The following is a 15643-nucleotide window of genomic DNA, read 5'->3' on the forward strand; positions in this document are numbered from 1 at the left end:
CATGTACCACGGCTGTGGTATGTGGTATCTTCTGTGTGATGGTGCACATGTGGGTTTGCTCTCTAAGACTATAATATGTCAAAATTACCAAATGTTTGACATCTACCTTCTAATTAAGACATGTATACATATATACAACACAGAGTGTATGTAATTAATATATAAATGTAAATGATACATTCTTGTGTAATTAAATTTAGCCAACTTAGTATCACTGATACAAGAAGAATATTAAATTATATAGCACAAGTATTGAGCTATAGCGCCACATTATCTTGGTCATTTTCATACATGTATGTGAACCAGTTTCTTCTATACCAGAAAGAACTTGTAATCTTCAAAATTTATAACACAAGATAAATCCTATAGGTACAGACAGCACTGACATGGGCTGAATTAGTTTAATGTGATAGAATATCACCAAAATAATTACCATAATGTAGCCTGATGCCAGTTCCCAATCCCTGGCGGAGAGAGGGCCCACGGGGGATAAACTAGTTATCTGATAAGCACCGCTGCCATGTCAGCAGTACCTGTCAATGTTGAGAATGACAGCAAAGTCTGAGTGAGGCTGTTTGCAAAGAGAAGCATCAAACAGAACTAGTAGTCAGGATAGTAGAACACTGTGGGTGTCTCACGGCAACATGCATGGCTGCAGGTAGAACCGACTGCTGCACCTGTGGCGTGCACGTCACACTGCCAGCCACCAAGTGATGGGATGCCCTCGCTGTCAGGCTGTAATACCGTGGATATATTACACATCGTGGAAAACAAATCAAGCTCCTTAACTTTTGATATATAGTCTTAGAGAGGAAACCCACTACATTTTTTTCATTAGCAGCAAGGGGTCTTTTATATGCACCATCACACAGACAAGATAGCACATACCACAGCCTTTACTGGCAATGTTTTTATAATGATCATGTTAATAATCAATTCATTCAAACATTTACCTCAGTTTGACACCCAACATATTTTTGTGCTGGGGTGTCGTTAAACATTCATACACTGTTTTTTTTAAAGCTTTCTGAATTTTCAAAGTAGAATAGTTATATATATACCTGTATATATATATATATACTCACATGGTTTTTGCCAGAGTAAAATGGGTATGGTGCCGTACCTAAAATATTTCGCAGATCATATTTTTGTAAGTTGATCTTTTGACAAAGTTAATGACTTATCATTAAGGTATGATTTTCTTAATCCTAACCCTAACCCATTTTCTTTCTGGGGGAGGTAAATGTGCACTAATGTATTGTGCATCTCCAGTGTACGAGTCTGGACTCCTGATAACCTATGGGATGGGATGGGAACTCTATTAACATGCTCATATCCACTGAAGGTTCAGACACACCCATCCCTGATTTAGCCTCTGACTTCACCAGTGACCAATTCCAGGACGGGAGGGGGTGGAGGAACCTACAGGTACATTTAACCTCATTCTGGTCACTCCTTTATGTATTGTATTTGTAAGAGTGAATCATCCAAGTGAACTGAGTCAAGCTAATTACTTATCATGCCTCCGGTCATTACATTTCTGCAATAATGGAACTTGAAAAGAAAATTAACATTATTATATATACTTGTGAACCCATTTTTGAACTTTGTGTACACAAAGGTTTGTTACTTCTAATTTAACTGTGTATGTACACGTTCATAATACCCTATACATGAAAACAATTACCAGCAGGGCTCTCTATTTCGCATGAACCAATTCATATATAGATTTTGTTCTAAAATTAAATGTTGAAAACTTGAGGATCCCAGCCAGAACTGTTTTCACACATTCCGGAAATTCATGCATTCAAAAAATTTCTAAACAGATTTTTTGACATTTGGAACATTAATACACTAGTATAGAACCATAGTAAAATTAAGTTAGGCTTAAGTGACTTTCCAGTTTCAAAAATACTATTCACATAACTGAACAATTGGTTACCTAGATGTAAAAGTTCCTTAAGATTTTAAAATATTTTCCCCTGCACCAAGATTCAAAATTATAATATTATACCTAAATGTACAGGTATTAACAAAAAAACACATAACATTATAGTAAAAGTTAAAAGTTTGTTTCGTTTAACGACACCACTATAAAGCAGATTTTATTTACTGATCATCACCTATTGTATGTCAAATACTTGGTAATTTTGACTTAAAGATTTCAGAGGAAACCCACTATATTTTTCCTATTATCAGTAAGGGATTGTGCACTTTCCCCACAGACAGGACAGCACGTACCTTGGTTTTTGATGTACCAATTATGGGGCACTGGTTGGAATGGGGAAAACCCAATCAAAGAATGATTGAGGTGGTTTCACAGTGTGCTATTTTGGTTTTAAAAATTTAAGTGTCACAAAGGTCTCTCTGCTTGCAAATCTTTAGAGCCTGTCACCAACCCAGCGAGCCCTGCCGTGCACCTCCAGTAGTACAGAAGATACACTAAATGTTTTGCATGACATCATTGAAAAGATCGCTGTTAAAGATTGTGGTTTCCTATAATTTTGATATATATGTTGACTGTGTCATTTTAAAGAATCAATGTAATTTGTACAAATAACTTTTACGAGCCATGTGGGTTCCAGTGCTAGCTAAGCTAGAAAGTCCTATATGATTTTTGCAAGCCTCAGGCTCCCGAACTCTCCTCCAAATCGCACAATGTTTCATCCTGCAACTAAAACACCCTATGTGAGCACTCTATGGACCGAGTTAGATCCCACAATAGATATAGGGCCTACTTCTATTATACTGTATAGGGCCTATATCTATTGTACTGTATAGGACCTATATCTATAATACTGTATAGGGCCTATATCTATTATACTGTATCGGGCCTATATATATTGTACTGTATAGGGCCTATATCCATTGTACTGTATAGGGCCTATATCCATTGTAGTTTGTACTGTATAGGGCCTATATCTATTGTACTGTATAGGGTCTATATCTATTGTACTACATCACAGCATGTACATGTTCTTGCACAATCCAAGTTACAGAATTAATTATAATTGAATGCATGCTCCGGACAACCTTGTAAAGAAAAACAACACATAAAATGCATACACCATAAAGTTATTAGATAATCTCACGGCAATCAGACACGCAACCACACACAGTGCTCAACAGACTATACATTCAAGTGTAGGCAGACTGATCTTATCTTAGAAGTCACTAACTAGTAACACAAAGTAAACAAATGTGATTAATTAACTACATTATTTCAATCCATGAAGGTGTTGAATGCCCCACGGAAATGTGTCACAAAAATCCATTTAATATTGACCTAATAAAATCAAATGCAAGCACTATTGATTGGCCATTCCAGCAATATTCTTTGAGTGCCAAAGACAAGAGAATGGAAACCCAATATGAATGCCATTCGTTATTTCCACACATGCAGAACTTTAGAAAAATCAATATGGAATCCAGCCGACAGCAAAAACAGTTGAAAACTTGTACAGTGGTGTTACCAGGTTACATTTTACAAATTACAAGTACATTGCAGGCAATATAATTTGTTGTACAGTGGTGTTACCAGAGGAAGTAATACATATTACAAACTTGTACAGTGTAGGCTATATAACTTGTTGTACAGTGGTGTTACCAGGTTACATTTTACAAATTACAAGTACACTGTATTTTTTTGTACAGTGGTGTTATTAGGTTACATTTTACAAATACATTTGTAGGCCATACAGTTTTTTATACAGTGGTGTTACCAGGTTACATTTTACAAATACATTGTAGGCCATACAGTTTTTTATACAGTGGTGTTACCAGGTTAGATTTTACAAATACATTGTAGGCCATACAGTTTTTTTTATACAGTGGTGTTACCAGGTTACATTTTACAAATACATTGTAGGCCATACAGTTTTTTATACAGTGGTGTTACCAGGTTACATTTTACAAATACATTGTAGGCCATACAGTTTTTTTATACAGTGGTGTTACCAGGTTACATTTTACAAATACATTGTAGGCCATACAGTTTTTTTTATACAGTGGTGTTACCAGCAGGGCTAGCTTTGGGTCAGCAGAAAATTTTGCCAAATTATCTATTATTTAAACTTCAAAAATTTCAAAATCCCAGTTATTTTGTAACAAAATATCAATTATTACATGTAAAAATTGTGCCAGATTAAAATAACATTTGCCAATTGTTTTTTAAATTTGCAATTGGTGAATGCCAGAGCTAGCCCTAACCAGGTTACATTTGACAAATTACATTTACACTGTAGGCCATAGTTTTTGTACAGTGGTGTTACCAGGTTACATTTCACAAATTATATTTACATTGTAGGCCATACAGTTTTTGTACAGTGGTGTTACCAGGTTACATTTCACAAATTACATTTACACTGTAGGCCATAGTGTTTGTACAGTGGTGTTACCAGGTTACATTTGACAAATTACATTTACACTGTAGGCCATAGTGTTTGTACAGTGGTGTTACCAGGTTACATTTCACAAATTATATTTACATTGTAGGCCATACAGTTTTTGTACAGTGGTGTTACCAGGTTACATTTCACAAATTACATTTACATTGTAGGCCATACAGTTTTTGTACAGTGGTGTTACCAGGTTACACTTCACAAATTACATTTACATTGTAGGCCATACAGTTTTTGTACAGTGGTGTTACCAGGTTACACTTCACAAATTACATTTACATTTTAGGCCATACAGTTTTTGTAGTGGTGTTACCAGAGGACATTTTACAAATTACAAGTACACTGTACACCATACGAAGCACACATTTAATAACAAGTGTAATGATGTAATTTTGGGAAGTGACATCATAACATGACGTTGCTTCTGTAATGAACCATGTTTTTATCCATTTAACTTTTCTGTCCTATTTTCTTTTTTTAGTTGTAATTTTATTTTGTTATATTCTCTATTTGTTCTGTATTAACTATACTAATCACTATTTACTAACTGAATAATACTGCTGGGATAAAAACATGGAATTCATTGTTATTAAGATAAAATTTTAAGTAGGGTAATATTTAAAGGTTTTACAGTAATTTAACAGGAAGTAAAATATATTTTTTTATTTGTATTTTCTTTTAATTAATTTTTTTTTGTTGTTAAGTGGATACACTATTGAAGTAATAATAGAATAGTTTGGTGAATTTGAGGCGTAATTGTTATGGGTAATAATTTTTATATGATTGTTTATTTGGGATGAACCAATGAGATACGATTTCGTCCTCGTGTTGCCAATGTGGTCAAACTTGGAACTTTACTTTCTGATGTGTTTTCATAGGGTCAACACATAAGTTAGTATGGTTTGGGTAAATTAATGTTTTAGGGGTGTGTTAAAGCCTAGATTTTATTAGAGTTTCTTTCTCTCTCTCTCTCCGTTTCCATATGCTTTATTACTGGCTATGGGGTTAATCGTTGTACATTGTTAGTAAAAGAATTGTTGTCATTTTGTTGGTTGTGCATGGGGGTGCACGTCATTTATTTTTCTTGGAAATATTATTTCTAAACATGCAGACAAATTTTAGTTATTTGTTTTCCGATATATGTTTGTTTGAGGTTTGGGAGGTGTAGTGAACTCCGTGATAATTCAGCTTTCAAACCAATTGTTGAATTTCTAGGTGGGATATTCACATTTGTAATAGGGGCTGTTGCGGAAATTAATTGTAACATGGAAGAATTGTAGTTTTGGGATTTTGGTGTAAATCATCTTTCAAATCAAATTGATAGTTTCTGATAGGGACTATTTTATTTGTAATAGGAGTTGTAGCCTAAATTACCGATATTATAAGTTTTTCATGTAGACCGGTGTTTTATTTGGTATGGAACTTTCAAATAAGTATATTTGTCGGAAATCTCAGGGTAATATTATTGTATAAATTGTCAAATGTCCACAGTATTTTGTTAAGAGCTCTTTGTATTTGTGTTGAATAAATGTTTTAAAATTGTTGTGTTTTGGTTAACCTTGTGGCAGGTCGTTAGATTACTGGACAAACCATTATTATAAAATGTATTAAGTTGTAGAACCTTTTGGAAGTCCACAACCGAAAGGGGTGGCCGGACCTGGCGTGGAAATTTATCCTTTTTGTAAACACCGAGTCACATGATTTCAAGTGAACTCAGGGTTTCGTTTCACTTCTACAGTCCTAGCTCAGACTGTGCATTTGAAATATGACGTCATTTCGTCATCTCCTCCTAGTTGTGGCTGAAATATTTTGAATTGGGTCTTGTTATTCATAAAGAAAACAACAATAATAATATGGATAATAAAGAAATTATTACACTTGCGTGTGAGTCGTACTGATTTTACAAAATTCATGTCAGGATTTATGTATTACCCTCACTCTCGAAATACAAAAATCCTGACTCGTTTCGTAAAACAATACGACATACAAGCTCGTAAAATAATCTCTATGTATAACCTCACATCCCACATTTATGTACCGGTAGTCCCAATAAAATATACACATGTATGCATATGTACCTGATTTGAATAACTTTAGAAGCATGTTATAACATCTCTTTTTCCAACCCAGATGCATTTTCACTCGACACAAACTGATAAAGTTTGCATCAGCGATCAAAGCATTGTTCTTTTGTTTGTGGTGGAAGGATAATGATTCATCAATTATGGAGCACATTATCTGCATCTCATCACAGAGCATTATGCGTCACAACCCAGTCAATCGGGTCACAAAGTCGGTACACATGGATTTCTCTGTCACTAATTAGAGAGAAACTAAAGAAATCGATGCAACAATTTACACAAAATTGGTTATGTTTATTTTTTGCAAAATTAACAAACACTTGGATACAGCATACGTGTCGGGGCTTGAAGATATGGTCTGCTGTTATTTCTTTAACATAGCAGGCCAAAAGAAATATATCAAGGTTTCTGCCAGAGGGTAAAACAGGTATGGCGCTATACCGAAACGTTTTTGCAAACTAATTTTTTTTTTAAACTTAACCTTTTGACAAAATTAAGGATTCTTATCATTACTGTATGATTTTCTTAACCCTAAATCTAACCCATTTTCTTTCTGGGGGACTGCAGTTGCATTCAGCACACACGGAAATATTGAATTCCACATATAATGCCATGCCCAAAAATGTCTTTCTGGCAGAAATCCTGTATATGTGGGTGGGTGAAATTTAACATGCTCATATACCACAAAGGTTTCGAGCACGTATATTATATGTACTACTAACAAAATATGGTCTGCTGTCATGCAGTGCCGGAAATAAGAATCAAGATAGCACAATCTGAGGGAGTGTTTGGGATAGTAAAAATCAGGACCTCTACGATGTATTTTAGACAGAACATTATGAACAGAATCACCAGCTAACTAGCAGATGAGGAAACCATACATACAGTAATATTATGTACATAGATCAGTCTCTTGAAAAATTACCAGCGATTTCTTGGTGATTTTAGCAGGCGAATTTTTCTATTTCATTTGTCAGTTCTAAAAAATAGATTGCTTGGGTTTTTTCATCACTGATACATGTATGTGTCAGTGCTTATAGAATATGGCAGTACAACACTTGTGTCAAGTGGTTTTCACTGTCCGAGCTAATAAATACATGCCGTTTCTCTGATCATGTCCAAATGTCGGGCTAGTAATTTATACATGTAGTTTCTCTGATCATGTCCAAATGACGGGCTAATAAATACACGTAGTTTCTCTGATCATGCCCAACTGACAGGCTAGTAAATACATGTAGTTTCTCTGATCATGCGCAATTGATGGGCTAGTAAATACATGTAGTTTCTATGATCATGTCAAACTGTCGGGCTAGTAAATACATGTAGTTTCTCTGATCATGCACAATTGACAGGCTAGTAAATACATGTAGTTTCTCTGATCATGTCCAGCTGTCGGGCTAGTAAATATGTGTAGTTTCTTTGATGATGCCCAATTGACAGGCTAGTAAATACATGTAGTTTCTCTGATCGTGCCAAATTGTTGGGCTAGTAAATACATGTAGTTTCTCTGATCGTGCCCAATTGTTGGGCTAGTAAATACATGTAGTTTCTCTGACCATGCCCAATTGACGTCACGGGCTAGTAAATACATGTAGTTTCTCTGACCATGCCCAACTGTTCGGCTAGTAAATACATGTAGTTTCTCTGATCATGCCCAATTGACGTCACGGGCTAGTAAATACATGTAGTTTCTCTGATCATGCCCAACTGATGTCACGGGCTAGTAAATACATGTAGTTTCTCTAATCATGCCCAATTGTTGGGCTAGTAAATACATGTAGATTCTCTGATCGTGCCCAATTTTTGGGCTAGTAAATACATGTAGTTTCTCTGATCATCCCCAATTGACGTCACGGGCTAGTAAATGCATGTAGTTTCTCTGATCATGCCCAACTGATGTCACGGGCTAGTAAATACATGTTGTTTCTTTGATCATGCCCAAATGACAGGCTAGTAAATACATGTAGTTTCTCTGATCATGCCCAATTGTTGGGCTAGTAAATACATGTAGTTTCTCTGATCGTGTCCAATTGTTGGGCTAGTAAATACATGTAGTTTCTCTGATCGTGCTCAATTGTTGGGCTAGTAAACACATGTAGTTTCTCTGATCATGCCCAATTGTTGGGCTAGTAAATACATGTAGTTTCTCTGTTCGTGCCCAATTGTTGGGCTAGTAAATACATGTAGTTTCTCTGATCGTGCCCAATTGTTGGGCTAGTAAATACATGTCGTTTCTCTGATCATGCCCAACTGACGTCACAGGCTAGTAAATACATGTAGTTTCTCTGATCGTGCCCAATTGTTGGGCTAGTAAATACATGTAGTTTCTCTGATCGTGCCCAATTGTTGGGCTAGTAAATACATGTAGTTTCTCTGATCGTGCCCAATTGTTGGGCTAGTAAATACATGCAGTTTCTCTGATCATGCCCAACTGACGTCACAGGCTAGTAAATGCATGTAGTTTCTCTGATCATGCCCAACTGATGTCACGGGCTAGTAAATACATGTTGTTTCTTTGATCATGCCCAAATGACAGGCTAGTAAATACATGTAGTTTCTCTGATTGTGCCCAATTGTTGGGCTAGTAAATACATGTAGTTTCTCTGATCATGCCCAATTGTTGGGCTAGTAAATACATGTAGTTTCTCTGATCGTGCTCAATTGTTGGGCTAGTAAACACATGTAGTTTCTCTGATCATGCCCAATTGTTGGGCTAGTAAATACATGTAGTTTCTCTGATCGTGCCCAATTGTTGGGCTAGTAAATACATGTAGTTTCTCTGATCGTGCCCAATTGTTGGGCTAGTAAATACATGTAGTTTCTCTGATCATGCCCAACTGACGTCACAGGCTAGTAAATACATGTAGTTTCTCTGATCATGCCCAACTGACAGGCTAGTAAATACATGTAGTTTCTCTGATCATGCCCAACTGACAGGCTAGTAAATACATGTAGTTTCTCTGACCATGCACAATTGACAGGCTAGTAAATACATGTAGTTTCTCTGATCATGCCCAACTGACAGGCTAGTAAATACATGTAGTTTCTCTGACCATGCCCAACTGTTGGGCTAGTAAATACATGTAGTTTCTCTGACCATGCCCAACTGCCAGGGTAGTAAATACATGTAGTTTCTCCGATCATGCCAAGATCCTGATATATCTAATATTTTTGCAAAATTAATACTATCACTATGCTTACTTGCAAGGAATTCCTTTCGAATGCACAGTATGTGTTTTATTAACCCCAACATAATTTGGGATACCAATGGTAATTTTACACCAGAGCTGTTAATATCACTTAAAATCATGGGGGAAAGTCTTGAGTAGTGGAAAATATATTTCTCTCATCCTCAGGTATATGGAACAGAGCTATCCCATGAAAGAAAGCCATGTAAGAAATTTCTACCTCTCATCCTCGGGTATATGGAACAGAGCTATCCCATGAAAGAAAGCCATGTAAGAAATTTCTATCTCACATGGCTTGTATATCAATGCTTGTGTTTAACATGACGTAGCTGGTCATATATAACATCATATTAATGTGAGATGGTGACGTGAGGTCATTAGACATAGTTTTAAAATTAATATTTATTAAAACTACCATTATAAAAGCTATCTTGTAATTCCTGATGGGAAACATTTATACAAGGATGGCACAGTGTAAAAACAGTAGTGGTTCAGCTTGAGGTTGCCACTTTCCTTTCAAATTCACCTGTGATTCTGTGTGAAGGATATTATTTTACAGATACAACAAATATAATAACCCACAAAAAAAAAAAGTGGTATGGTGTGTCCCCTGTTATAAATACAAATGTATCTCATCTCTCCCTTGAGCAGCCTCAAGTTTGCAGGTGTGGGGTTGGGGGTACGGGGGGGGGGGGAATATCTGACCGTTTGTTTTTGGGTTACCACTGGCATAGGAAATTGGGGGGGGGGGGGGGCAAGGGGAGCATGTGCCCCACACTTTTCAGATATTATGCTTTATATATATGCTCTATTATAGTGTAAAAGTGTAAATATAAAACTGTGCCCCATCCCCCACCCCCACCCTTTTGGCACCTTCCTATGCCACTGGTTAGGGTGAGGTTCCCTTTGTATACATGTATTTATATTTTTTTAAATTAAATTCCCCCTACATTGTTTCTGTATTTAACAATTTTAATCTTGAATAAAAACCGCTTTCTATTTTCTTTTTTTTTGTTTCTTTTTTAAAACGAAAAACTCACATTAATTAGATTTTTTAAAAATAAAACAGCATATCCTTAAATATAATAAACATTTTGGGGTAAATTATTTTAATCAACAGTAAACATTCTCACCTGCCCTCGATAAATAAATCCATATTTTTGTGCCACCAGCCGCGCGGTCTTTTCCCCACCCTCCATGTGGACCGCCCATGTGTCCGTGTAGTGTTTACCACAGCCGACTTCGACCAGTAGAAAGCCTAATATTGAAACCCGTAGAACGTAGTTGTAGCCATGCATTGTGTAGAGTAATCCGGTATTCTCCAAGAGGTAGCCACAAGCTACCCCCGGCGAGGAATCCCTCTCCGTTTACTCTTGGGTTGATAAATCCAGTTTGGTCGGGGTTCCAGAGATTTCCTGAAAGTCCAAAATTCTCTGAACAAAGTGCCGACAATCATCTGTGTTTTGTATCCCTTCTCACAGACGGCTGCTGCTGTCTAACCGTTCTCCATCGTAATTGTTATAGGGCCTACATGTAGATGCAGCTACTGTGGTTCCTTGTGGTCGAGTGAGTCTGCGTAGATTTTTCTGTAGACCTTTCTACATCAGGGTTACGAAACCCTGCCGAGAGATGAACTCTCTGTTTGACAGCCGCAAAGCTATTTATAGCGCCCGCCAGATGGCGTGGACATCAGTGCGGAAGTCAAAGTAATGTGCGCCTGCGCTTTCGCCACAAGACGCAAAATACTATAATCTATTCAGTAACATAATTTCTATATGAAATGTTCTTGACATAGCATATATATTTTTAATATACATAAAACAGCGTAATAACCAATAGTTATTGTAGACAGAAGAAGCGTGAAAGCTGCTATGGTGTATTTATTATTTGTTTATAATTGTGACATATTTCTTAATTATTTTTTAGGAAGCTTTACAAAAATTAAATTAAACTGAAGCCATCAAAACTAATTATTTCGGGGAGGGTGTAATAATCTCCATTCTAATCTCGTTTAAAATAAACTTTAATTTAAGAGAGATGAAAAACATTGAAAATATATATTATTATTTTTTATTTATTTTTTGAGGGGTTGGGGGTTAAGGGGTGCTTCATCCCTAGACATTTGGTCTGTATATATTTTTTTATCTTGCTTGTTTTTGACGCCGTTTCTTTCTTTTACTATCATCGTTATCATTATTATTACATTTAAAAAAAAAGATTAATGGGTTTTGTAAATATATATATATATTGTATAATCCAATGGTAAAACATAACAATAATAATTAATGGGATCGATGCCACCCACCTACCCGTCATCCAATAAAAATAATAAAATTGGAAAGGCCTACAAATTGCAATGATATACGTTGACATGTCATATATAGACGTCTTTAAGTAACAGACTTGAGCAAATAAATACAGGAGGTATATACAGACATAATCTTAATTCGGGTGCTGGATTTAGCTCAGTCGGTAGAGCGCTCACCTTTAGGTGCTTGGGTTGCAGGTTCGAATCTTCTCAGTGGTCTAGGCTACCACTGTATCGGGCTTTTTTCTATTCCAACCAGTGCCCCACAACTGGTGGGTGTACCTGTAGGTGATCCAGAAGCAGCTGCGGTGGTTTATATATATTTATATTTATATTTTCGTGTGTGTGTGTGTGTGTTCGCCCCCCCCCCCCCCCCCCCCCCCCCAGCACCACTACCACCACCACACACACACTTTTTGGCACTTTCCCACGTCACTGGTTAGAACACACACATACACACACACACACAGATATATATAGGCCTATAAATTGTTTCTTGTGCCAGGGCAAAGCAATGGTTTACTCTATTTTGCTTTGCTTTGAGTAGCACTGGCAAATGTCATTAGTATTATCTTTGTGTGTAATACATTATTGTTGAATATTTTTGTTTGACTTTCTAACAGCAATTTCAATAGAAATTTAAAAAAAAAAAAAAAAAAAATTTAAAAAAAAGGACGCATTAAATCCACTTAAAATATAAGAATCTTAGGTCAGGTCAGGTCATAGGTTTTAATGTGCATATTCGGAACAAGCTGTTGTAGCACACGTCTGTGATGTGTGCAGGTGTCGACTTTCGCCCGCTCTTCCGTCCAGACAGGAAAAGCTTTGGGGTGGGTGGGACAGGGAAAGCTTTGTGGTGGGTGGGACAGGGGCAAGGGAGCACAAGCAGCCAGACCAGGGTCGGTAGCGGGTGGGGGTTGGTTTTGGTGCTATTGAATTTGCAAACGTCCCGCAGGATTAAAGCCAAATTGAAAATGGTGCGTAATTTCTTGAAGGTAATTTTGACGCATAATTTAGAAAGGTTCCTCAAAATTAAAAATGGAGCTAATTTGTGAATTTGACTTAGTTGATCGAAAGGTAGCTCCAATACAAATTTTTCCAATTTGTTTTTAATATTATATATTCCCATCCAAATTTGTTTGGAATTGTTGGAATTTATATATACGGTGAAGCACGGTGAAATGTGCCCGTTAAAACAAAGTTACAAAACTTCTTCTCGACCGTGACGTCACGAAGGCGTGGTAATGGAGGCGTGGTATAAGACTTACCTCATCCATCCCTCAAGATTCGTCAAGTTAGATCACGGTTAATGCGATTGTTGAGTGACTGGTTGAACAGGTCTCGGGCTACGCCCTCGATCATTGCACGCGTCACTCAACGGCCGCAGTATATAAACAACTTAGTTATAGTTTATTAGCTTTAAGTCTTCCGGCTCATAGACATTACATTATATATACAAATCAATAGCATTTGACAAGTGGTGCATAATTGGTGGTATAACTTGACTTCTTTTTTTTTTTTTCGAATACGCTTTTATATACAAATCAATAGTATTTGACAAGTGGTGCATAATTGGTGGTATATCTAGACTATCAGGCTTTTTCTTCTCTTTTTTTCGAATACGCTTTTATGTCAGTGAGTGATGTATGGTTGTCACACATCACATACAAATTATATTTAATATATACGGCATATCTTTTCTAATTGCTTTCGCTTTTTCTGATTGAAAACACGGGATGCCATAATATAGCATTATAATGCAATGGACTGTTTTTTTAAACGAACTTGCGCTGTACTTCCTTGTGGTGACGTATATATGGATGTCGTGTTTCTTTGTATAGCGTTGGTACTAGCAGGCCCGTAGGACGGATTATCAAAGTGTGTGTGTGTGGGGGGGGGGGGGGGGGGGGGCTCATTTTTATGGTTGTTCTATCGTCAGGTTTCCGTATTAGCATTATACGACACTTTAAAGTCCCGAAATAAAAACCCATTGGTGAACCCATTGAGTTATTTCTCGTTCCAACCAGTGCTCCACAACTGGTGTAACAAAGGCCATGATATGTACTATCCTGTCTGTGCGTCGTCGGTGCATATACCAGATCCCTTGCTGCTAATCGAAAAGAATACCACACGATGTGGCGACAGCGGGTTTCCTCTCAATATCTGTGTGGTTCTTAGCCATACATTGTATGTCTGACGTCATATATTGATATAACTAAATAAAAAGTGTTGAGTGCATTGTTAAATAAAACATTTCTTTCTTTCTTTCGTAAATATTTCGGTGTTACGTGTTCGCCACGACAGCACTTGAATTTTATAAAATGTCAACAAGGGGCTTCCCTTGTTGCTGCCATGAATGGAAGTCATAATCAATAGAGACTATTACATGAGTGGCCGTTACAGACACCATTTATCTTACGACGAGTTGTTTTAAAACGAACGAACGTGTTTTTAAAAATATATTATTCAGGGAAGCATGACCTGACCCCCCCCCAAAAAAAAAAAACCAAAAAAAAAACCCACACAAAAACGCCACCGCCCCCCCCCCCCCCCCCAAACCTCATACACAAAAACAAAACAAAAATAATCAACAACAAACAAAAAATGTGTCTAAACCCTAATATAACAACGAGTTGTAAGGTAAATGGTTTCAAACAGACACGAATGTAGTATTTACTTTTTTTTTTACATATCCTCAAAAACAGTTTTAAATTAAATTTAAATGCTTTTTCCAACTAAAACCTATGTACTTGTGCGTCACAGACATGTCCATTTCAGGTTAACACTTGAACGTCACACAGTGATCCAGTTCGATCGTGCTTTTATCATTGGATAGTATGGTATTGGCGATCTGGTCTGGTGCTTATAAAACGTATAGTGCTTATAGTTAGAGACACTATTGTCATGACAATGCTATACAAACTGTATGCGTGTGACGTCATTAGAGATTGAGTCTGGACTCTTAAACGTTTTATAAGCACGGGCCCTGGTGATCGCCTTGGAGCAGAAGTTGACAAGATTTGACATCACTTCCCTTCCAAGCTCAAGTATCGGACAAAATGCCTGCCCCCAGATCATATATTTTTTAATTAATTCTAAAATTAAAACGCGGTTTTTTTAAACTTTATTTCTTAAACTGTCAGTATGTGTTTCTGGTCTGGGTATGCATCTTTCCAACACACAAGGCTTATATTTGACCAAATTGCCCCTTTAACCAGGGAATAAATAGATTAACCGTGAATGCATCGTTATGTTGTCCGTATGTCATTTGACAACATAGTGGTTGATTCCATGAATGCCTCGTCTATAGGTGGACAGCCATTCCAGAGGAGATCCTTTATTGCACAACACATCCTTCCTGCACCGCCATAAAGATGACTGCCACTCCCAGACTAGCTTACTAAATTACAACTAGCACAGGGCAGAGCTCATTGGAATAGATATAGTTGTGATGTCTTGTCAGTACATTGATGATATCAGGTATGGACAAGTTCAAAATATGTAATAGCATAAGCCATTATTTTGGTCAGTGATGCATCGTATGTAGTAGATATAGCCTCCAAATGTCTACTATAAAAGGTTTACTTTGAGAATTCTCTCACGGGTCCCTGGACATCATAGCCATGATAGAACAACAGTTACTGTGCCAGGATGATATGGCGTTGT

General features: G+C 36.9%; 1 protein-coding gene across 2 annotated transcripts in view; it reads right to left on the reverse strand.

Moving 5' to 3' along the window:
* The window catches only part of LOC121383612 (furin-like protease kpc-1), a 187387-nt gene extending 176100 nt beyond the window's left edge, over window positions 1–11287 (reverse strand). For both annotated transcript variants that reach the window (XM_041513706.1, XM_041513711.1), the window contains exon 1: window positions 10803–11287. In XM_041513706.1, coding sequence (XP_041369640.1) covers window positions 10803–10967 — 165 coding nt within the window. In that variant the 5' untranslated portion in view covers window positions 10968–11287. The remainder of the gene's footprint in view (window positions 1–10802) is intronic.
* Window positions 11288–15643: the final 4356 nt, after the last annotated feature.

The sequence above is a fragment of the Gigantopelta aegis genome, chromosome 2, assembly GCF_016097555.1.
Source record: "Gigantopelta aegis isolate Gae_Host chromosome 2, Gae_host_genome, whole genome shotgun sequence".
Classification (NCBI taxonomy): domain Eukaryota; kingdom Metazoa; phylum Mollusca; class Gastropoda; order Neomphalida; family Peltospiridae; genus Gigantopelta; species Gigantopelta aegis.